This window comes from Haliotis asinina, chromosome 8 (genome assembly GCF_037392515.1).
Source record: "Haliotis asinina isolate JCU_RB_2024 chromosome 8, JCU_Hal_asi_v2, whole genome shotgun sequence".
NCBI classification, from domain to species: domain Eukaryota; kingdom Metazoa; phylum Mollusca; class Gastropoda; order Lepetellida; family Haliotidae; genus Haliotis; species Haliotis asinina.
In genome coordinates this window covers 21,491,647-21,515,574 of record NC_090287.1, presented here as the reverse complement: position 1 = coordinate 21,515,574, position 23,928 = coordinate 21,491,647, and the positions used below count along the sequence as shown (strand labels likewise).

Sequence of the window (23,928 nt, the reverse complement as noted above, 5' to 3'; positions counted from 1 at the left end):
GAACGACCTCCTGTGACGTCTCATCGTGAAGACCAAGCACTAATACAGCTGGTGCGACGTTTTCCATTTGCAGCAAGCACTATCCTGAAACATCAGTGGTTACCAAATCGTCGATTGAACACTAAGACTGTCAAGAATCGACTTAAAGCTGCAGGACTTGCTTCACGGAGGGGTATCAGGAGTCTCCAACTGACAAATGACCATAAAAGACGGCGATTGATGTGTTGTGAAGCGAGACGGTACTGGAATCTAAGGTCGTGGAGGATCCATTGATCCGATGAAGGTCGGTTCATGCTTCATGCCAAAGATGTGCGAGTACGCGTTTGGAGGCGTAAAAATACAGCCTATAGTGCCAAGAACATCCTTGCTGATGTTCCTTTCGGGGGAGGCTCAGTAATGTTTTGGGGATGCTTTTCCCACGATTGTAAGTTGGACCTTGGGACGATTCAGGGCAATCTCACAGGTGCACGGTACATCCGGGAGGTGCCCCAGCCTGTCGTCGTTCCTCATTTTGATAACCACCCTCTCAAAGGTGTGACTGGCCGGCTATGAGTCCTGATCTCAACCCGATCGAGTACATCTGGAACATTATTGGACGGCGTATACAAAAGCGAGATCATCCTATACTGATCCTTCAGCAGTTGGAGGCAGCACTGCATGAAGAATGGCAGAGATTACCAATGGATCAGTATCAACGCCTTGTTATGGGTATGGGGCGAAGAACAGGGACTGTCATCCGGGCAAATGGAGGATATACACGATATTAACTGTAATTTGTTGTAGACACCAAATCGGCCTCCCTAAGTAATTGAAGGAATTACAGCAAATTTGAAGGAATTGCATCTCAAATGTACACAAACGCAGCCCACTCGCGAAACAATTGCAGCGATATCGGTAGTTTAGCGGTGATAACATAAACACAACGCCCCAATCGGCAGCAATACTTGAAACACGCTCTGTCATCTTCGGAGATTTCTCGGCTCCGTTTCGTGATTTGTCGGTCGCGTCCTGAAACTCACACATCAAAACATGGCGTCACTGGAAGGAGCACCTGTCTCAGTGAGTTCTACTGTTTGGTTTCTACTGTCTTCATTTTCATGATTATCCACCTTTGATCACCCGTGATGAATGCGTTTAGGTATGACGTGTTTTTCCTACTGGTGCATCACTGGCCTCCTCGTGTTGTTATAGGGTATCACTGGCCTCTTCTTATTTGTGCTGTATTCCATCAAGCCAATTATCATGTTGGTTTAGTACATTACTGGCCTCGTGTCTGTATTACATTTCATGAAGGTCATTGTAGTCCCCTGGACATCGGAACTTTATTAACCTCGTCTTGTGGACAAAGTTCAGCTGAAGCGGCTTGCTCACAATGTCGAGACAATAACAATGATAGCCCTGATATAAAATACAGACAACGTAATAGTTTAGTGAGTGAGTTAGTTTTACGTCGCATTCAGCAATATGGCGGCGGTCTGTAAATAACTGAGTCTGGACCAGACAATGCAGTGATCAACAGCACGTAGTGCAATATTCTTGCAATATCACGACTGAGGACGCCAGACATGGGTTTCCAGATTGTCCCAGTGAGGGGAATCGAACCTTTGTTGTAACCTGCGAACGCGTTAACAAGGCCATCCTACACGGTTTATACAGTAATTCGACTTAATGTTTCAAGATGTCAGACTTCGGGACTGTTACTCTGTAGGTTGTAAATTATCCTGACGGCGTAGCTCGTCCGTCCTATCTAGCCTATTTACAGGCTGACAATTACAGCAGCAGCAGGGATCAGCGCAACATGCAGCATTCATTCCTTTTTTATCATCGTACTTCAAATATTTTCATCATTTGTTCAAGTCCTTGAGTTTTACCTCTGGAAGGCAATTGCGGGCAGTGAGTGAGTGGGTGAGTGAGTGAGTACATGTGGCTTTGAACCCAGACGCCACCAGTTCGTTATGTCGTGTCAGCTTCGTGGGGGACAAAAGCCTGAAGTGGTTTGGTACATTTGCATCACGGGATTCTGTCAATGCCCGAAGACCCAAAATTTTGGCGCCTTAAAAGTTGAACCACAAGTGTTATATTTTGATATAACAACACAACCCAGAGAAAAATCAAGAATTTATTACAAATATAATTCTAAAAAGATCTTTAAAAATAACGTGTTCACAAACATGTATATTGAGCTTCAAACCCTCAAATGGCTTTCTCGAATACATTCGTAAAGTTTTACTTCTTGTGTACGAGGAAACATAGTTTCATGGGTTGTCTCCCTTGATTACGAGGTTTACAATTTGTCAGACACTATATAGAAATAACAATGCGTCAGATTAGTATGTACAAAATAAATACACGTTATTGCACATACTGCTTTCATGGCTTATAGCTGCTGTTCAACGCTACAAGACTGGTTCAAATACGAAGACCATGGTACCATCTGAACTTTAAGCAGAAAATTCTGATACCGGTTTCCCCTGGGGACTTTGACTTGGTCACCACAACTCACTTATCTGGAATCACTTATCTGGTTATACCACTAGGATTTATATATATTACAAGGATTTATAATGTTTGCATCACAGTATATATTGGCACGAATCATCTTCACAGTTCCAAAATTGCCATGAATCTGGATTACCTACTGAATGTGCATTTTCACAACCTTTTATCTTGAACACACTTTGATAAGTACATATATATATATATATATACACCTCCATATAGCATCATGAAAGTCAGCCACCAAAGCATCAGTTCTGGTGACAGTTTATTCCACCGGAGTCTAGAAGTGTACCTTTTCCTGTGTTCAAGCTCTTTCCTTTAAATGTTTTCTTTCGTTTTGTATGTATGGCAGATACATAAATATATTACACAATGCCAGCTTCACATGTTAAAATGGAATTCTATTTTGATGTATTCTAGAGATGTTTTCTCAGACTTCCCATCCACTGACATTGCTCAATGGCTTCCTCCAAAATAATATCATCCAAAGACATATTCTGATTCGTTCATCACCAATGATTTTAACTCAATCAATACCAAAACAAAAAGACTAACTTCCCTCCACGAAGCCACATAGAATGAGATGCATATGCTTTGGTGCACTGTTTGCATAGGATTATCAAAGCCTCAACAGTGTGGGTATATTTTTCAAGGACAGTTTAAGACCACTAAAATCTGCATAGTCAGATATAATACAGACTCACCTTCATTTTTCCATTTTCACTTAGTTTACTTTTAAGTTTAAGCCTGGAACTAAAGTAAACAAAAAATGTCAATGAGAAAAGATTGCCTACCTTACCATGTGAACTTTATATTTGTTTTTATTTGTGAAACTGTCAGGCAGAATTTTCTGCCTCACTGATGTAAACTTACAATGACGGATCAATCAACTATGGACTGAACATAGTGCATAGGTGTTCAGGATTCTTCAAGGCAACACAGGTAATTTTGTGTGGGGTCATAGTGACCCTGAACCTGAAGTTTCATTTGTTTAACTGCATTGTCAATATGGTGTGGAGATACCTGAGAATTTGACATACATTATTTGTATAAACACATGTAAAATTACTGTAGAAAATCAAGGACAATCATTGCTACACAAGTACGACATAAACAAGAGCTCGACTGTGTCAAACGTCCCTAACAATATTGAAGCAGATTACCATCTTCTAGAAAATATACTCAACAATCTAGGTGTTGTAAAATCTTCAACCTTCGTGTTTATTTGTATAAACACATGTAAAATTACTGTAGAAAATCAAGGACAATCATTGTTACACAAGTACGACATAAACAAGAGCTCGACTGTGTCAAACGTCCCTAACAATATTGAAGCAAATTACCATCTTCTAGAAAATATACTCAACGATCTAAGTGTTCTAAAATCTTCGACCTTCAAAAGAAAAGACAGAGAATCCAGGTGTTCTAAAATCCATCTTGGACTTCACAACTACACAGATACATATATATATAGAGATAAACTACATTGCTGAAAATCTATTAATAACATCATGAAGGTGAGATAAATTCATGGCTTGAATATCAAATAGTATCAACTCAAGGTTCTAAAAATATCTTCGATCTGTGGCAGGAAACTAGTTGCTGGGGTTACTATGCTTTATGCCAAGAAGTCGATTCCTCGGCCTTCAACAGTCTGTCAGTGTGCTGGTTCATGTGGATGATGGCCCACTTCTTCATCCATGGTCCTTGGATGGTCAGGTCGAACTCCTCCTCCTCGGCAACCTGCCACAGCAATAAAACATGCTTAACTATGTGATGAATAAGATTGATTGATGGGTGGGTGAGTGAGTGAGTGGGTGAGTGGGTGAGTGAGTGAGTGAGTGAGTGAGTGAGTGAGTGAGTGAGTGAGTGAGTTTCTTTTATTTTCTTAACTAACTGTATATCTGAGTATGCCAGTTTACTCAGATGTGAACAATGGGACACAGAAACTTATGAGTGAGTGGAGCTTATTGACACTTGTTAGGGCATTTCAGTGAAAAGTAAGCAACAGATATCAGAAACCCATGTATGTTTACCATTTTCATCAAGTTTTTTTAGGAATGTATACAGCAGATGTACGTCTGCATCAAAAGAAAGGAACTTAAAGGAACTTCAAGAGTTCCACTATCTTCGCACAGAGGGAGGAGATAAGCAAAAAAGTATGAGTCAAGATAAGGAAAACTTACTTCAATACATAGTTTATATTTAATATTACAAATTTTTAGTTATGGCTGGGTGATATATAATTCTAAGCATTTGAAATATTGTTTTTCCTGTAACATATCATATAACACTTTCATAAAATATGTCTTTATGTCTGTCTATATCAGAGGTTTCAAATCCCAAATAACCATCTCTACTGATCTGACATCCACATTACCTCTGAAAAAGCTAACATCAAGCATCGTGCTCATGTTTACACTAAAATTCCTTATCATTAATGACACATCCAATACCAAATTCAATACCAAGCATAAGCAATTGTCCATGCAGCTAAACATCTCACAACCTGCTCGTCCAATCCAAGACCAAAGGATAATTTGAACATGCATATAGGTTCAGATACTTATGAAATTCTTACGATGAATTTTAAGTCTACAGTTTTTAGAAAATCCTCATTCTTAAACTTACTGGATTTATTTTCGGAGCATCTGCTTTAGCTTTCTCATGCCTGTCTACCTCATCGAACGCATCCCAGTTGATCACATGATCAGGGTCATCCGATGACCTCATGAGAATGCTGTCCTTGATGCCATAGAAACCAGCAGGTTTGTCTGGTCGCTGCCATCTCAGATCTAAACTCCATCGGATGTCTTGGGACAGATTCGGAAGGCTAGAAACAGAATGAGTGAGTGAATGATTCAGTGCGTGAGTGAGTTTAGTTTGGGGAACACCTAAAATGGACTTCCACAATGTAGTTCCATGGGGAAACATGGTCCTCAGTGTGACAAGAGAATGTTTTAGCCACTTGGCTGTCCCTGTAGCACTCATCCTATTCACAACCTCATAGGATTGAGTGAATGTTTTTCATATTTATCTAGTCTATCAATCTAGAAAGTGACATTTAGTAACCATGTATTTGTGAAGAAGTATTTTTATCTGTACATCCATGATTATTGATTTTTTCTGTTCTATACTCTGCCTGCCCTGGACCCTATTCTGCTCTACCCATCCTGCCCTGCCCTGCCCTGCCCTGCCCTGCCCTGCCCTGACCTGCCCTAGACCTGCCCTGCTCTGTCCTGCCCTGCTCTGTCCTGCCCTGTCCTGCTACACCCTGCCCTGCCATGTCTGCCCTTCTCAACCCTGCCCTGCTCTATGGTTATTTCTACTGCGTGAAGGAACAACTTCAGTATGTTTCACCTCCTATTCACATGATGTATATACAGACAGTGTATCCGTAAACTGAAGAAAACTAATACAGAAACCATTAGTTGTCCACAATGCCAAGCATAGAATGCTGGAATCGAAGCAGATACAAACCTCCTGTGTGGAATCACATTGTTGAACAGGAGAAAACCTCCATAGGGAATGGGGCACGTCAGTATGTCCTTCTTCAGGTCAACACCTGTGTCAACAGAGGCATGAGGCTATCACAAACTCAGGTCTTCGGCATGACGATTGAATGCTTTCAAAGTTTCAATCAGACAGGCAAGTTTGACACTATAAATGTCAGTGATGCACATGCACACATATAGTGGCATACTGGTAAAAAAGCAACACTGTAGGGTTTTTGCACATTTTAGACTAAAATGCTATGATGTAATCATTGAAACTTCAATTACCAGTTTCCCCACACCCATTCGCAAACTATTGGCTATATCTGTCCATGATGGTGATGGCAAATATTGTCATTTTATTTGAATGAAAAGAAACACCTCTGTATTAGACTGAAATGTAACTATTGTTGACAGGGAAAGAAGACAAACAAGTTTGACATAATTGACATCATTGCAAATTAGGATACGATGACTGCAAGTTTAGTTTTATGCCACTTTTAGCATAAACCAGAAATGGGTTTCAGAGCTTGTACCCTCTTGAGAACCCAGGTGGTTGGCGTGACAAGGGAACGCTTTAACCACTAGTCTACCCCACCACCCCTTGATACAATCAACTGAATCTGGCCACCCAGTGGTGTCCACTTATGACAAGTATTCTTGAAGATCTATAATTCTTACCTTAGAGAGACACTTTACTATAGTAATGACAAAATGATTACCCAGAGATTTCGCCATTTCCTCTTCCTCCAGCATGACGTACCACGTGCCGCCATAGCAACACTGATGAGTGGCAATCTTCCCACTGCGATGACCCCCAACTGCAACCTGCACAAAGAAACAGTCAGATTTCAATGAGGAATAATAATAAGGACTCTATTTCATGCACCGCAGCAATCCTGTTGAATCATGACAGATCCCACTTTATTCTACACTTAAAGATCACATATACTCTAGGGGTTGCAAATGCATAAACCACTCACTGACATCGTTATAAATGAAACCCCGTCATTAAAACTGCTCGTTTCTATCTTTAATTACCTTAAATCGACCTTTTTGACAAAAGTGCACAAATCTCAGCCGCAAATGAAATTTAAACCATTCAGAGCAGCGCGTCTCCGTGACGTAATAGTAGGTATAGATATGAGGGTCTATGCAGAATTCATCTACATTACAGGGGGTAAACTATTTCGGTTATAGGCTTGTACACAATGCTTGCTTCGCAAACACAAACAACCAATTTAAGCACAAACTACAGGGTCCAGTGGAAATCTGTGCATAGTGACACCATCACCCGACCCCAAGGAGCAATTGACAGCAACACAACAATTCAGCATGTCTTTGGTGACGTCAAGAAATCAGCAAAATGACGAGCTTCCTACACATTTTCTATACAACTAACTGAAAAGCGTTCCTTCTATGACGTCACTGCAGGGCTCTGGTGACAGATTTATGTAACCTGTCTGTGGTTTCGTTTGCGGACAAGAGAGAAGCAGACGGCTTTCTAGCAACTTTTGTTTTCGTTTATGACTAACCAGAAGCCTGTCATATGCAGTGGTAAAATGTTACCAGAAAATTGAGTTTATTCGTTCTTTAAGTGATGCATCAGAAATTTATTCTGACTTCCATACCAACATAATAAAGAAATGAAGAATCGTTACCATGATAATACCACCTTATTCTGCCTGGTACCCAGCCACTGACGGGTCAACAGATACACATTTGGAAAACAGTTTTCTGACTAAGGTTAACATGTTCTCATGTAGAGCAAGAGTCAAGCCAAACTTACTGAACCCTCTTTCCAGCTTCACTCTTCAAAAATCAAATACTCAAGACAAACATATATTCCTGCAAACTTATTTTAACATCAGAATCAGATGTGTATTCACAGACAGGGGCGTTAAGTACAATGGGTACATTATTTCATTATTTTAAGCCAGAGTGAAAGTTCAAATTGCCCAAGTTCAGGCTGCAAACAGTGTCAATTCATATTTGACTACTATGGTGTGACGTTCATATTTTGTCATTTTGCTTTATCTGTACGACAGGAAGGTGGAAGGAATGACAACTGAAAATGAGTTTGGGGCAGACAGAAAGTCCTTCATATCAGTGGTACCTGCAAACAGCCATTTTCTTCCGTGGCGTCAAGCAACGGGATCCAAGCTGTGGGCTGGAGAACGTCATAGGAATCATTGTCCAGGTATGCAGAATCTACAGGAATAAATTACAATCAATACTGTCAACGTGTTTGATATCGACACTTCACATAAAAGACATTAAGGACTCCTAAGTGAGAGGATTACAAGGAGGGGTCACATGTTTTTACATAAAATTCTCTTGAGAGAGATTCCTGTTAAACACCCGTTTCAGTCATACTGTTGTTTGATACAGAATGCTCTTTAAATACCTTGGTGCCAAGGAACCGTTGTAGCCTCATTCTGGGGTGTCTTTGTGCGCAGATTCCACACAGGATGGCCCGCAATGTCAGGGCCAATCAGCTGTTCTATCACATTGAGCAAGCGCTCATTAGACCACAGGTTTCGAAATGCCTGTCATGAAAAACAATACAAATCTCAAAATGAAGACTTACTGGCTATTCTTATTGTTACGAGTATGTATTTCCTGTATATTTTGTTATTAATTCAGTATTAATTATTATTGGGTCACAATGTGTAGTGTTTTGAATAGTAAATATTATGGGTCACATTTGGTTTTAATATCTGGTCAACACTTTTAGCATGCTGGCATTCCGGAATTTATCTGTTCCTAGTTGTCGATGTTCACTTCTGGGATACTGTTTCGAGACCATTCTACAATGTTGACAATGTTGTTTGTGCCCTAACTTTCGGGAATGACTGTATAAAATATATATAAAGGATGGTTGCCGTGTGGAGGGTGACACACTCACTGACATTTATTCACATTTGCTGGATTACTGCCAACACTTGAAATCCTGAATCTACATCATCTGCTGTCACACCAATCGCTGTGTTTACATTTTGCCATAGCTGTTCTCTCTCACATCAAGACTTTGGTGAGTTTGCTGTATTGTATTTTTGTGACCCATTGACTTAGATTTTGTCTCTCTTGAATTGTACCTGAAATCTGCATTGTTATTTTGACTTGTGACTCTGTATATCTTGCTCTCGTTGTATAACAATACAGAATTTTAACGTAAACAACTTGTCTTTGTTCTGTTTTGCTGGTTCACAGGGGATTTCTTACATAGTTTGTCACAGGAAAATTCTTAACCGTAACAAAATCTTCCAGATATCCTTTCAAAATTCCTTCCCTAGAAACTCATCACCACAATGATTTCTATTTTTATGCATTATCATTCTTCGTTTTATTTTCCTGTCACACTCTGCAATATTCCATCAAGATGATGACAACCCGTAAATTATCAAGTCTGGACATGGGAATCCAGTGATTGACATCATGAGCATTAATCTATGTGACTAGACTACGATGACAATCATCAACCAAGTGAGCTTCCTTGACCACCAGATTCCTCATCAGATCTATTCACGTTTGCTGTGACATGTGTGGAACATATCAGACATAACTTTGGCTTTCACATTTTCAGTTGTGAGTATGTGGCAAGGATTATCAAGAGTATTATACCTCCATTCCATTCACATAAATACTTTGCACCTGTTTGATACCATAGCTAATCCGCTTGAATCCGAAGGATACAACGATAGTGGTCTTCAAGCACAATATGCCAATCAACACTCAGAGCTCAATAATCGATCAACTGGAATCGTAAACTCCTTTGCAAAACTCAAGTGGGCAAAAATGGGACATTACCATAACAATGCACAAACAAAACACACACCAGTTAATACTACGATCTGGAAAATAGAGGATGCTTCCTATTCACACATCCACTCTAATATGTTGTTTACATAGCAGATTGTTTAGTCAGAAAACTGTAATATTTCTTTTTGTCTTGATATAACACACTGTTTGAACTGTTTGTAGCATGGGTATCGAACCGTACACTTAAGTCAACCTGTGTGAATCAAACTATTCGAACCTTGCATCTTGCTATTTTTTCCTGTAGGTATTGTCTTAGTAAAGTCATGGTAATGTAATTCTCCTTCTTAATATTCACAGGGACTACATTTGAACATTTTGTCGAAACTTATTAGAAAGAGAGTTAAATATTTTTGCAGGCGACACAAGAAAAACTGATCGAGAGTTATCTCCCTTCGATCAATTTCCATTCACAAATCACTGGTAATTTCGGCGCATCAGTCATGATTTAAAGTTATTCGAGCTAAACAAATACCGAATGAGTTGCTATTGGCAGCAGGATGTATTGCAATACACCTTGCTTGTACATGGGGTACATTGAAAATAACAGAAGAGTGCTCAACTAATCAGACAGCGACATTTAATGATTTATGTGTGAAGTAAGATAAAAGAAAGTGTTCAGTTGATTTGAACACTTATTAATCCGACACCTTGCTGTGCAACAGACTATGTCAGATTAATGAAACTGGACTGTTCATAATATAGCTGGTATACTGCTGAGTGCAGCATTAAAACAAAATAAATCAAATCAACAGAGGACTACAACTGATGGCAATGTTCTTAATTAGTTTCCTCACCTGAGGGAGCTTGCCCAGCTTATGCAGGAGGACATTTGTACCTGGGAAATCCTTCTCCAACTGGGTCAGTCTTTGAAAGAATCCAAGATCCTTGTACGTATCTACCAAAAGAACAGTTCAAATACAGCACAGGATGAAAACAATACAGAGTGAAAAAAGCACAGCATGAACACAACACAGGATGGAAATAACACAGGCATGACACAGCGCATGAAGAAAACAGCACAAACTGAACACTGTTCAGGCTGAAAACAACAAATGGCGAACACACCATAGAATGAAAACAACAAGTGCTCAACACAGCACTGGGTGGAAACAGCACAGAATGAAAACAAAACAGGGTGAAGAAAGCACAGGCTGAAAACAAAACAACACTGGGTAAACACTGAGGGTGAAAACAACACAGGTGCAACACAGCACATGGTGAAAACAACATAGGCTGAACACAAGGTGAACATAACACAGGCTGAACACAGCACAGGGTGAAAGCAACATGGGATTAACACACCACAGGGTGAAAATAACACAGGCTGAACACAGCAGAGACTGAAAACCATAATGAAGTGAAAATAGGTGTGGGTGAACGGATTGCATGAGCGAGTTAGTTGTGTTTTGGTTGTAGTTCTTGTTTGCAACGACACTCCTTTGGTATGCAGCTATCAAAATGTTCGTAGTGAGCTGTGTTTTACACTGCTATCGGCAATATTCAAGCATTAATACAGTAGGGCACACCAGTAACAGGCTGCATACATGGTGCCCATGACATGCAGACACTTTTTCTACCACAGCGGACTAGTCAAGTGCTCAGTTTGAAACAGTGGATCAGCATGGAATGTATGCAACTTTAACAACACGTGGTGAATATAACATTGCGTCAATACAACATAGGGCAACTACAGCATGCAGCGAAGAGAAACTGAATGCAGTATCAGATAAACACAACTCAAGGGGATAAAAGCATAAAGGTAAGTACAAACATAATATCAAATTGGGACAGATACCTAATGAACTCTACAAAAAACATGAGTGAGTATGGTTTTACACCGCGTTTAGCAATATTACAGCTATATCACAGCAGGGGACACCAGTGAGCTTCACACCCTGTACCCATGTTGAGAATTGAATTTGGGTCTTCAATGTAACAAGCAAAAGCTTTAACCACTATACTACCCAACCACTCCTCTATAAGAAAGACGAAACATCACCATTAACACATTTTGTACATTGATGCCTTGGCAAAAATAAAGCAAATGATAGCAAAGTCTGTATCAGGAACATATACCTGTCGACAGAAGGACATCTACAAACAATTCATGGTTTTTATCAGTTTTATTTCCTCACTTACTCAGGGCAACCTACCTATGATTTTTCCTGCCTTGAAGAGCTTCTGAGCAAGATCTTCTACAAGCAGCTCTATAGCAGTACGGCACGGATCTATCTCCTCTCGTGTGAAGAAATCCTCAACTATGACATATCCCTAAGACCGAAAAAGGAATTCAAGGTACTCAATGGCTCGAGACAAGCAAAGGGCAATTTTTTAGCTTTCTTGAACTCATTAGTTTCAATCATGCTGGTGACAACATTCATGGAAGTTGTAATGGCTGAGAGGGTTAGACAGCTGACTTTGTATGCTAGCGATTTGGTGCAATACTCATAATGGTGTGGGACTGAATCCCAGATTGGACTCAACCCAATATAGGAACTAGAATCTGCACTTTACAAAAATGAGTAATAAAATATAACATATGTAACATTCACAGTGTTGTAGTCTCAAGATAACAGAAAACAGCATCCCAAAGTAAGGCTGATGGAGTACTATGACGCATTCCATTTCCCTCCTATTGCATCATTGCAGCATTAGATATACAAGAAACAGCCCTTAAATGATCTCACTAAAAATGTGTGCTTGTAAAAAATGCTGGTTAGTCTGTTGTTTAAAGAGGTTGGAGACTGTGGTTTGTGCGCACACCATGTGCAACAGGGTTTGTCAGGAAAAGCATGTATTTATGTTACACAGTTATTTCCTTCATCTTCCATCTAATCACACTTCATGATAGTTTGACCAGACAAGCATTTATCCTGAGGTAAACCTGAACAAGAGTTTTCTCCCTTTATCAAATTTAATTCAGGTATGCTGTTTTAATTGTAATAATTCATGTGCATACTCTGTGGTAACACTTTTTTTAATGTAAACCTTGTGTGAATTTACTAAATAAAAATTCATTTAAAAAAAACTTGTTATGAAAAAATATATTTTCACCGATGAATCAATATTTCTTGCTAATAACTGTTTTTTTAGAAGTTAATTAAGGTGCCCTACATACTACCTTGAAAACTTATTTTCTTACATTATTTCATTTCAATACTGAAATATCTTTATGAAGCAATGAAAAATGGTGTCCAGGGACACGGCTGTAGGAAAGGTTCCCAACACTGAGTGTGCTCTGGTGATTCATGTCTACTAAATAAATACCATGATTGATTATAAAATAAATATATCCAAAGTGTCCAAGGTAAATATGTATTTGTAAATGTATGTCACAAAGACCTTGCTACAGAACAATTAAATCTATATCATGAAGGTTCATGGTACAAGGGTAAATAAACTAGCAGTAGCAATATCACTGTGGTGGCAGGTGAAAGCAATAGACTGCTGTAGAAGCTAAAGTGTGTTCAGTTTTGGCACATTCTGGAACATACTCAATGTGGCAGATTAAACATTAAACATCCAGGGTCCCACTGAAGAACTTGAAAACACTAAACACAGTGTGTTTAGGGGTTAGATAACACAGCCTCTTATATAAAGATTAATAATTGAACAAATTCAGGAACAAATTCCATAAACATCTATACAACTATGAGATGCACACCTTTCATGTCTTATATATGGCAGCGGCATAGAAAACACATACTGAAGAATGAAAGTATATAATTTACTTTTAAAAGAACTTTCATTGACACTTCAATTTCAACAGATCTTGACACAAGGGGGCTCCACTTCTCAAACAAATGCCATGGTGACTTGTTATTTTAATTACATAATTAGATTAGGGACACATTTTCCTACTAAATGATACCAAACTTAGGAATTTCTAGACATTTTGATATTTGATAATGCAGCAATATTAGAGCTATGTGACAGTGGTCTGTAAATAATCAAGTCTGGGTTTGTCAGTCAAGTGATCAACAGCATGAGCATCAATCAACTCACTTGGGATGCAATGACCATAGAGACATCTGTCAACCATATCAGCAAGTGTGACCACCCATTGCTGTTAGAGGTATGTGTGTATCTTCTGAGACATGTTCAGGTAACCATGACAAATATCATTTCAAATTTAGAGGACTGTCATGAAATACTGATGAAACTGATTTTGTAGGAGTGTAATATATTTCTATAGATGATGCTATAATATAAAAGTGACAAGTGAACCTCTAACACATTTACATAACAGGTCTGATTTGATTTGAAAAAAGCAAACCTTTTCAAAGAACTGTTTTATCATTTTTTCCGAGAGTTGACCCGGTTTCTTCTGTTCCGGCTGTTTGGGCATTGTGTTAAATACCTCCGGGAAGGGTGTATCGACCTGTCCCGGGTAACGGACTGGTTCCACTTCATTCTCTGATGACATACTGTCACAATATGTGATCTGGAAAGAAGACACTTTGAATTAACAGAGAAGGAATAAACTGATCTGTTCCAAAAGAAGTCAAGCAAGTCACAACTTGCAGATTACAGTGAGTGGGTTGACTTTTACACTGCACTCTGCAATATTCCAGCCATATGGTGCCTGTCTGTAAATAATTGAGTCTGGATGAAACAATCCAGTGACCAACAGCATGAGCATCGATCTGCCCAACTGGGAACCAATGGCGTGTCAACCAAGTCAGCGACCCTGACCACCTGATCCTGTTGGTTGCCTCTTACGACAAGCATAGTTGCCTTTTATCATTTATGGCAAGCATGGGTTGATGAAGGCTTATTCTACCCCAGAACTTCATGGGTTACCGATTACATTAGACGCACATGCACACTCAATTTTCAGGCCACACTGGATGGCTCAGCTGTATCTGTAAGCATTTTATGTCTTAAAATAATATGTGGGTCTAGAATCTGCCAAACTGACCCCTGCCTTCCAAGGCTCTGCTACATTCATGTAAACCCTGATTAGGCAAGACAAATTTTATTTCTTGTTGTACGGATCCGCTGGTCATATTTTTTCAAGAATAAGAAAAAACATAATTAATTACCACCGCTCAAAAAATAAAAACCTCAGGCTTGTATTGCCCAAAAATTGTAAACCTTATGGGACTGTTTTTTGCCCATTATACACTTCATATATTGTAAAGTAAGTAAAATACTTTAGTATTTAGAAATAATATTACATGTACTTTGACTGGTGATTTTTTTCCCACCCTTACCTTTTGTTTTTCTATGGACAAAAATCCACACACAAAAAATAGAAAAAAAAATGGTCTGGCCTTAGTTTGGTTTGACCTTTGTCTAGGTGCCACATGTCAGGCACACCAGACCACAATTGCAGGTATCACTTTGAGGATCAGTCTAAGTAAACTTATCATCAGTACTTTTCATTACACTCCACCACTGAGTCTAACAAAACCTTATGGGAGGTCGCGTCAGGTAACCTTTGAGACTGACCAATCAGGACACCAAATAGCGAAAGTGGACATTCGCACCTACCTCCTGAACTTTTTATCTCGAAAAGGTTTGTACCCGAATGGTTCCGATTGCTATTTAGCGTACACTCGCTTCCGGGTGATACACACGGCGTACATACAACCATGAGAACAATGAGTAAACAGTCGCTGAAAATAGTGTTTTTGGCAATATTCAAGGATGTCATCTTGCAGAAATAATAGCTTATGCTAACCATGTCAACAGGAACCCCAAAGCGTATATACTGCAGGTCAAATGACTATGTTAGATGCAGATTTTTGTTTGTGGAGAGATCTGTGTCAGTGTCAGTGACCTGAAAATTTGGAAAGTCCCTCCGATCCCTAAATAGTAGCCGTTGTCTGATTGGTTAAATCTGTTTAACCTTCTTGCATTTGTTTTTACGGTCATTGGTCGCTCAAAGGTTACCTGTCGCGACCTTCTACTAGGTTTTGTTAGACTCAGTGGTGGAGTGTAACGAAATACACTGATAATATGTTTACTTTGACTGCTTTGAGGATGCAACTCATTGTTCTTCGTAAGTCAAAATACCAAAATATCAGAAAGATGACTGCGTACTTTAACCTGTCAAACCTGTGATTGAAATAGCCGTCCATCAGAACACCCACGACAGAACTTTGAGCAGGGCATGAAAATATTAAAAGCTACTGACTGACAGGTTATTACTTGAACAATAATAATGTACATATGATCTGTTATGATTTTTTCCCCTAACACAGTATCAAAGATGCTCTGACTTATTTTGCTCTTTCTTGCTTCCCTTTAGGATGTATAGTTACTAAAAGAAAAAAAATACAAGCCAAGCTAGTTTACTAAAATGTTGTACATAATACACAGTAAAAAAACACTTTTTTGACAATGTTGATATGACTGGCTGCTTGACAGTTGGGTTGATAGGTCTTAAAAGTTATCAGCTGTGTCATCTTGTGCAGATTTTAGGGGAGTTTCAAACACTGCTATTACATCATGGCAATAGTTCAAGACAAAAGTTCATCCACTGGTTTACAAACATGGACACCTTCCAATCAGTTCACAAGTTCACTGTCTACAGTTTCTAGCTCAAGCAATGTCAATTCATACAGTAAAGAAAACTGCACTAGAATATTTTTCAACAAATGCCACTTCAAAATACAGTGGAAGTCCTCAAAACCGGCATCTCTCCAATCCGGCATGCTCTCAATATCAGCACTAGAATTTGGTCCTGACAGAAACTAGTTAATTTAAGATCATTTGCATGCCCTCTAATTCGGCACCAGTCCACTCCATACTTCGGCACAAATAAAGACAGTCCAATTGACCATTTGTACTGTAATCAGCGTTCACAAAACTGGCATCAACTATCTTGGCTCTCCTGTTGATTGGATGAACATCTATTAACAATACAGAGGATTACAGTTAAAGGTCACATGCAACGTAAAACACAACTTTGCAGATTCTGATACCATTTGGCATGCACTTACCGAAACAAATCATCAAAAATGTCAATTCAACCATACAATGTTGAAAAAAAAACACAATGAAAAAAAGGCCCGCCAAATCGGAGTTCAAACGATTCACTAAATTTCCCTCTGTGTTGGGGGAAAAAGTGGTTTCAACAGCTGTGCTGTGCGGTGCCCATAACACATGCACAGTGAATAGGCCCACGAGGCTTGAAACAGTATCCATGTCCGGAGTATGAGGTCATGAGCAGTAGTCTAATCTAGGTTGTGTACACAAACAAGTAAATAATCTACTCGTTACATTAAAAAACTTGTTGATTGTGGTAAGCAGCCTCCTTCAGAGAGAAAGCTCAATGTCTGGTTTACTGACACCTACATGTCTGCCTGTCTGCTAGAGACAATATGCAATACACAGCCTCAATCATTGACCACTGTTGACCACATGTAATTTGAACTTAACACCTATCAGGCTATACGCCATAAACAAAATAAATTGATTTATGACTCATGCACCCGAGTCCTGTCTCTGGCACATTATGTAATAAGGCAGGTGCGATACTTGTACACATGACATGTATTTATGTCTGTGGGTTGCAAACAAATTACATCCACTTTTCTCGGATGACTGGATCTAACGGAAACTGGTGCAAATTCTTGTCAGTTTCAAGCCCTGCTTTGTACTTGGACGAATGACAGTTCCCAGTCACACAGTAGTTAACCATCTCTACTGGGATGATTTTATGTTGGATTGAGCGCAAATTCAGAGAACATGTATTTACAAAGCCCAACATCTCTATATACATTCTTTATGGATAATAACTTCTTCTAGTGTATATGATTTTGTTTGACAAAGGTATATGAATCCATACTTAAAGGTCACATGCAACGTAAAACACAACTTTGCAGATTCTGGTACCTTTTGGTATGCATTTACCGAAACAAATCATAAAAAATGCCAATTCAATCTATAAAGTTGAAAAAAACGCGATCAAAAAAAAGCCCGCGAAATCGGAGTTCAAACGTTTCACTAAATTCCCCCCAGCGCTGGGGGGAAAACTGGTTTCAACAGCTGTGCTGCGCTGCGTCCATAACGCGTGCGCAGTGAATAGATTCGCGGAGCTTGAAACAGTATGCATACTGAGGTCGTGAGCAGTAGTCTAATCTTGGTTGTGTACACAAACAAGTAAATAATCTGCTCGTTATGTAAAAAAAACATGTTGATTGTGGTGAGCAGTCTCTGTCACAGAGAAAGCTCAGTGTCTGGTTTATTCACACCTATAATATGTCTGCCTGCCTGTCTGCTAAAGACAACACGCAATACACAGCTTCAATCATTGACCACGTGCAGTTTGAACTTAACACCTATCAGACTATACGACATAAAGAAAATAAGTTGATTTATGACTCGTGCACCCGAGTCCCGTCTCTGCCACATTATGTAATTAGGCACGTGTGATACACATGACATGTTTTTATGTCTGTGGGTTGCAAACAAACTACATCCTTTTTTCTCGGATGACTGGATCTGACGGAAACTGGTGCAAACTCTTGTCAGTTTCAAGTCCTGCTTTGTACTTGGACGAATGACAGATTCCAGCCGCGCAGTAGTTTACTATCTCTACTGACATGATTTTTTTATTGGACCGAGCGCAAATTCAGAGAATATGTATTTTCCAAACCCAACATCTCTATATACATTCTTCATTGATAACAACTTCTTTTAGTGTATATGATTTTGTTTGACAACAGTATATGAATCCATACTGAAACGACGGATCAAGTACACTAAAAGAATTTGTTATCCATAAAGAATTTTACTTTCTGGTGACTGGCTATACTTCTAAAATGCCAATCAAACAGATCATCTTTCTCTACACACAATGAAACCTAGCATATCAGCAAATGAAACAGCCAATCGGAAGCCGTCGTTTCTTTTGAGTGCATATCCACCCGCTATGACTGGGTTCGGTCTCCCGAGGGCTTCGTTTCGGGGGAAGTAAGCCCAAGTACAAAATATTGCACTTTTGAATCGCGATTGTACGCTTATAATTGTGTTTATTTGTTTTTTTAAAAGCAGCAGTGTATATTATATGTCATGAATAAGTGATAAATGTGTTTTAATTATGTTTGATTTTTTGGTTGCATGTGACCTTTAAACGATGCATCAAATACATTAAAAGAAGTTGTTATCCATAAAGAATCTTACTTTCTTGTGACTCACCATACTTCTAAAATGCCCATTAAACAGATCATCTTTCTGTACACACAATGAGCCCTCAGTACACAAGTAGTTACACTTGAGTGCATGCCCCCCCCCCTTGTTATGACTGGGTTCGGTCTCCCGAGGGCTTTATTTCGAGGGAAGTAAGCCCAAGTAACAAAATATTGCACTTTTGAATCGCGATTGTACACTTATAATTTTGTTTATTTGTTTTTTTACCAAGCGGCAATGTATATTGGGGTGAGGTAAATTGGTAAGCGGCATGTGTCACTTGGCAAATAAAATTAACTGGCATCTCCCAATTTGGCAGTTGCTCACCGTTTTAAGATGGTCACACCAGTAAAGTGGGATTGGAACTATCTCTTGAACAGAAAATTCAGCTGATAAAATATTTTGATGCAGTTCCTCGTCCTACTCAAAAAGAACATGCACTAAAGCACAAAACTGGCAAGCAAACAGTTTTGGACATTTTGATAAAGCACCAGTTGTATGAAACTAAATTTGAAGAAAACATCAATTCTAAAACAAAATGTGTGAATGAAAACAGAAAATTTGACAAAACTAACACACTGACGCATGATTGCTTTTTCACTGCACGAAGTAAAGGCTGGTTTAGAGAGCTTCCACTGTACAAGAATATATTGCTGATTAACTTCATTACAGTCAGATCTGTAACAAAGAATGTTGATGTAAAAAGAAAGCTGTTCATACATCATGATTTTCATTTTACCTAGAGGATATGAGTGCCATTGTCATACTATGTTTATGACACGAGTGCCTAAATGTTGGTATTTCTTGAGCAGGAGTGATTTTAATTATAATACACATGTAAATTGTTATCCTTCCTTTAAATGCTTACTGCCCAAATTTCTAAATGCCTCGGATTGAAGTGTATTTACTAAACTTGCACAAGTCTCTAGGTAATAATTGATAATTTAAGTGATAATTTCTATAAAAAAAACCCAACTTTATACCAGTGTTATCTGGTCCAATTTTGTATTATTTACAGATTGCAGCCATATAGCTGGAATTTTGCAGGTGAAGCGTTAAACAATAACCAGCAAACCAATCTAACAAATATAAATATCTCACCAGCAGGCGTCTTCATATTTAGAGTTGCCTCTATAGAGGACAGAATTACTGTACACCTTTGGGCTTAACATTCAGTACCACCTTGGAGCAAAGCTCTGTATTTACATAAAAAAATTTTGGTTGTTTGCTGATTCACATTTCTACAGAAATATAATAAACTTGAACTAAACATGCTGAATTGTGTTGACTGTGGTGAGGTAGTCAAGCAAGATGGGTGACCAATTGTCAAGACGAGACATATATAATGTACATGTATATAGATGAAGTCAGCCAACCATGTTCAGTGACTGGCCAACTGACCCACTGACCCAGATAGAACACTGAACAGTTTGTGGTCATGGTAATAAACAAAACTGCTGATATCGACTCACTGGGATCATGCTTATACTCATGTATATAGATAACATATATTTAACTCAGGGAGGACAAGTTATAAACTCACAGTTGATATTCCAGTTATATCAGATGGCAGATTAAATTCATAAATATAGGAGAACATTCATATTTCACACTGAAGTACCCTACAAAATGGGGCCAATCGGAGATTGTATTCAGTCGAAGGTCAGGCTCATCTGTCAATATGCTCCTTTCAGTACAAATACTGCCAGTGGTAATTTATAATAGGCAAAGTTACCTAATAAAATCTACTCCATGGGAATAATCCTCCCTTGGGAAATAAATCATGAAGCAACACAGGCTCAAATACCCTGATGCATATGCATGCAGTAACTGAATATGATCTCCACCTTGACACACAATGGCTACCCTTCTCCTATTCACCAGTGTACAGGATTATCTTACAGTTTCGGTACACATGACTCCAGTCACGTAGACTTAACCACAATGGGTTAGTCATGTTTGTAGTTCACATCATATTGAAAGGTATTGTCTAGTGCTTCTAAAGTCATTGGATACATTAAATACTAATTTAATCTCATTAAATGTTATGCAACTTATTGCACTTTGTTATTACGACTCTAGTCTCAACAGCAATATCACACTGACACCTCCAAATGTTCTTTCTGGATACTCCAATTGGTTTAGGGGTGACCTTCATGGTCCCTATTTGAACATCATGAATATACCGTTCTAAAACATCTTAACCACCTCATTTCACTTAAGCAACCAAGACCTTCATCATTATTATATATTTTTTTCTACATCCAGTCATTATTATCATACTAACATATCAAACTCAGCTGCTAAAAGGCACTTTGTTTTTCCCTCAGTCACTGGATGCCAATCTCAATGGCATATCGTGTCAGTCACAGCTCCCTGAATATCATACAACTCTTGCCTTGCTGCCTCTACGCACACCAAGTTTAAGTGGCTTTCCTATGCTTACAAGGTGCCAATTCACAGCTGGGTGGACTTGGACACATTATCAGAGTACTTTGTGCAGGTTTTACTGCATGCTGCTGTACCTACAACTAGGTGTTTGCACATATTCATGTGGCCACTATGTTTTTATATACCAACGAATTCACGGGTTCTTTCAAGTGCACAGGGTTGTGTGCTGTACACTAGGGGGTGTGACCATACTGAACAAGTCTAAAACTGTGTGAAAGAGTCTGCACACAATGCTGACTCAATGCAAGGTTTTGATACTCGGTCACATAGGCAGATCCAGAGTGTGGGTGCACCCAACCCCCATCGGCCACCCCCCATCCCTGTTTTTGTTTTGGAACTTTGTTATATGACCATTGAAACTCGGGTGAAAATAAAGTATGCAACCACCACCCTCGATCCAGTCACCTCAAACTCCCTGGATCACTAGCCAGTTTGCCCACCATGCACCACTAGTCATAAGGATGTTAACCCCTTCTGGGAATTTAAGAGATTGGGGGTGCTATTCCATTTTGATGGAGTTGTATACCAAGATATATGTACCTGTCAGCTGTAGCTATTGTTTTACCTTGTGCTGACCATTTAGAGTTTTTGTTGTCTTTAATGTTTTTTCCGAAGATAACTACTTTAGATTTATCATGGTTAATTTGCATGTTATTTACCTTACAATATCGTGATACATTGTCCAGAAGCGTTTGTAATTTAACAGGTGAATCTGACAATAACAATAGATCATCAGCAAATGACATATTTGAATGTTATTCAGTTTTAATCCTAGTGCTTCTGGTTTTAGATATTTATGTATATCATTTACAAATATGTTAAAGAGTGTTGGTGATAATGTATATCCTTGTCTGACGCCAGTGTTTGAAGAAAAGGGCATAGACAACCCCTGTGACGTTTTTAGCTGGTATTTCACATTTGAGTATAGGGAACATATGGACTGTAACAGGTTACCATTGATTCCATGCATTTTTAGTTTGTTAAGTCAACCATGTCAAAGGCTTTAGTAAAATCGATGAAACAAGCATTGATATTCTTCCGCTTATGTTTATATTTATCTTTCAGTGTTTTTAGAACAAAGATATTATCTGAAGTTCAAAAGCCCTTGCGAAATCCAGATTGGCATGGATCCATGATGTTGTTTTTTTCTAGATGGTTGATGATTCTGTTATTTAGGATTTTGCAGTAAAGCTTACCCAGGCTATTGCTAATAGCAATACCTTTTACTTCGGTCCGTTCTGTCTCCATTTTTATGAAGTGGTGTTATGACTGATGTGGCCCAAATCCTTGGAAAGTGGCCTGATTTCAGTGATTTGAACACCCAATCATTGAACAGTTTGCAGAGTATATGTAACCACTCGTATATGGATTGTGTGAAGCCAAAAGCCCATCGCGCCTCTCGCCAAGATTTATATCTGCAGTCCCTACCTGCCTGTGATTCCTATCCCACGCTGCTAGCCAGCAGTTACAAAGCTCTAGTCAGATCAACGACGTTCCACTTGCAGTTCAGCAATTCGGAATCAGGTGACACGGATGAAATCATTCGTCACCACTCGCCTCTTTCCGTAATGGCCAACATTTGTCCCCTCTGTTACGTGGGAAAACACGACAAACTAATCTGAACGCGCGTAATGGATGTGGCATTTTGATAAAAATAATCCCAACTACTTAAATAATTTATGGCATTATGTTAGTGTTTAAAATTCAAGGAAAATATATATCGTCGTATTGAAAGTGCTAAGAACATAGCTAAACAGACGATCTTTTTGTGTTTATCTTCCCTTCACTAATCCGCTAGATGCGCTGATGCGCGCGGTCCAACCTTAAACTGATAGCGCATGTCGTATGCGCGATGTGAACGGTACGTGTGGCTATCACATTTAGAGACTGTTAACCAGTATAGCCTACCCTTTCACCGGTTACGTTCACGCCAGTGCATGGATCGCATATCCTTTCTCGTTTACGATGATATATCAAGTGTCATGTCCTGAAACATTTAATCCATGATTCTGTGATACACCAGTGGGAAACAGTTCCTTCCGTTCCCCCATATATTGTTTCATCCTCAGACTATCAGATGTAACACTAAGTGGTTCAAAACGATTTTTTGTACTAAAATTGAGGGGTTTTAGTTAATTTAGTAAGAGTTCTAGCAGGGAACCTATATAGAGGGGTGTTGTAGAGTATCCCTGGTTCTAGTAATTGTTGTGTAAGGCTTTGTTAATAATTCTAATATGTATCAATTAAAAAATTATTTGGGATTGGGGAACGGGAGGAACTCTCACCCACCTGGGATAGTCGTGACTGCTCACACTGCAAGAATGAATCGTGAAATGGCAGTTCAGAAGCGTGGCGGTGGAATCAGCTGATCGTTTTCAGGTTATGTTTTGTCGTTTTGTCCACGTTTTTCAACCGGTAATTGAAGTGTGGCACTAGCTGTCTCATTATAACACATTTAATACTGCAGTGTATTTTCAATGTATATGTACTCAAATCGCTTTAGTATTACGGCCGATATTGC

The 23,928-nt window shown here is 39.0% G+C and overlaps 1 protein-coding gene across 2 annotated transcripts; it reads right to left on the bottom strand.

Moving 5' to 3' along the window:
• Positions 1-2,106: 2,106 nt before the first annotated feature.
• LOC137294037 (1-deoxypentalenic acid 11-beta-hydroxylase-like) lies at positions 2,107-23,002 on the bottom strand. 2 transcript variants are annotated; one of them, XR_010957501.1, is made up of 11 exons: positions 22,836-22,997; positions 14,092-14,259; positions 11,969-12,086; positions 10,610-10,710; positions 8,401-8,542; positions 8,110-8,204; positions 6,716-6,821; positions 5,980-6,064; positions 5,131-5,332; positions 3,893-4,242; positions 2,107-3,712 (listed from the first exon to the last, which is right to left on the bottom strand). XR_010957501.1 is itself a non-coding variant. In XM_067824961.1 (10 exons), exons 2-10 carry the CDS (start codon positions 14,239-14,241, stop codon positions 4,111-4,113), a joined length of 1,131 nt encoding a protein of 376 aa, XP_067681062.1. In that variant the 5' UTR covers positions 14,242-14,259; positions 22,836-23,002; the 3' UTR covers positions 2,107-4,110. The 2 variants fall into 2 exon arrangements, 1 of the variants encoding a protein (XP_067681062.1); XM_067824961.1 differs by having other exon boundaries at positions 2,107-4,242; positions 22,836-23,002.
• Positions 23,003-23,928: the final 926 nt, after the last annotated feature.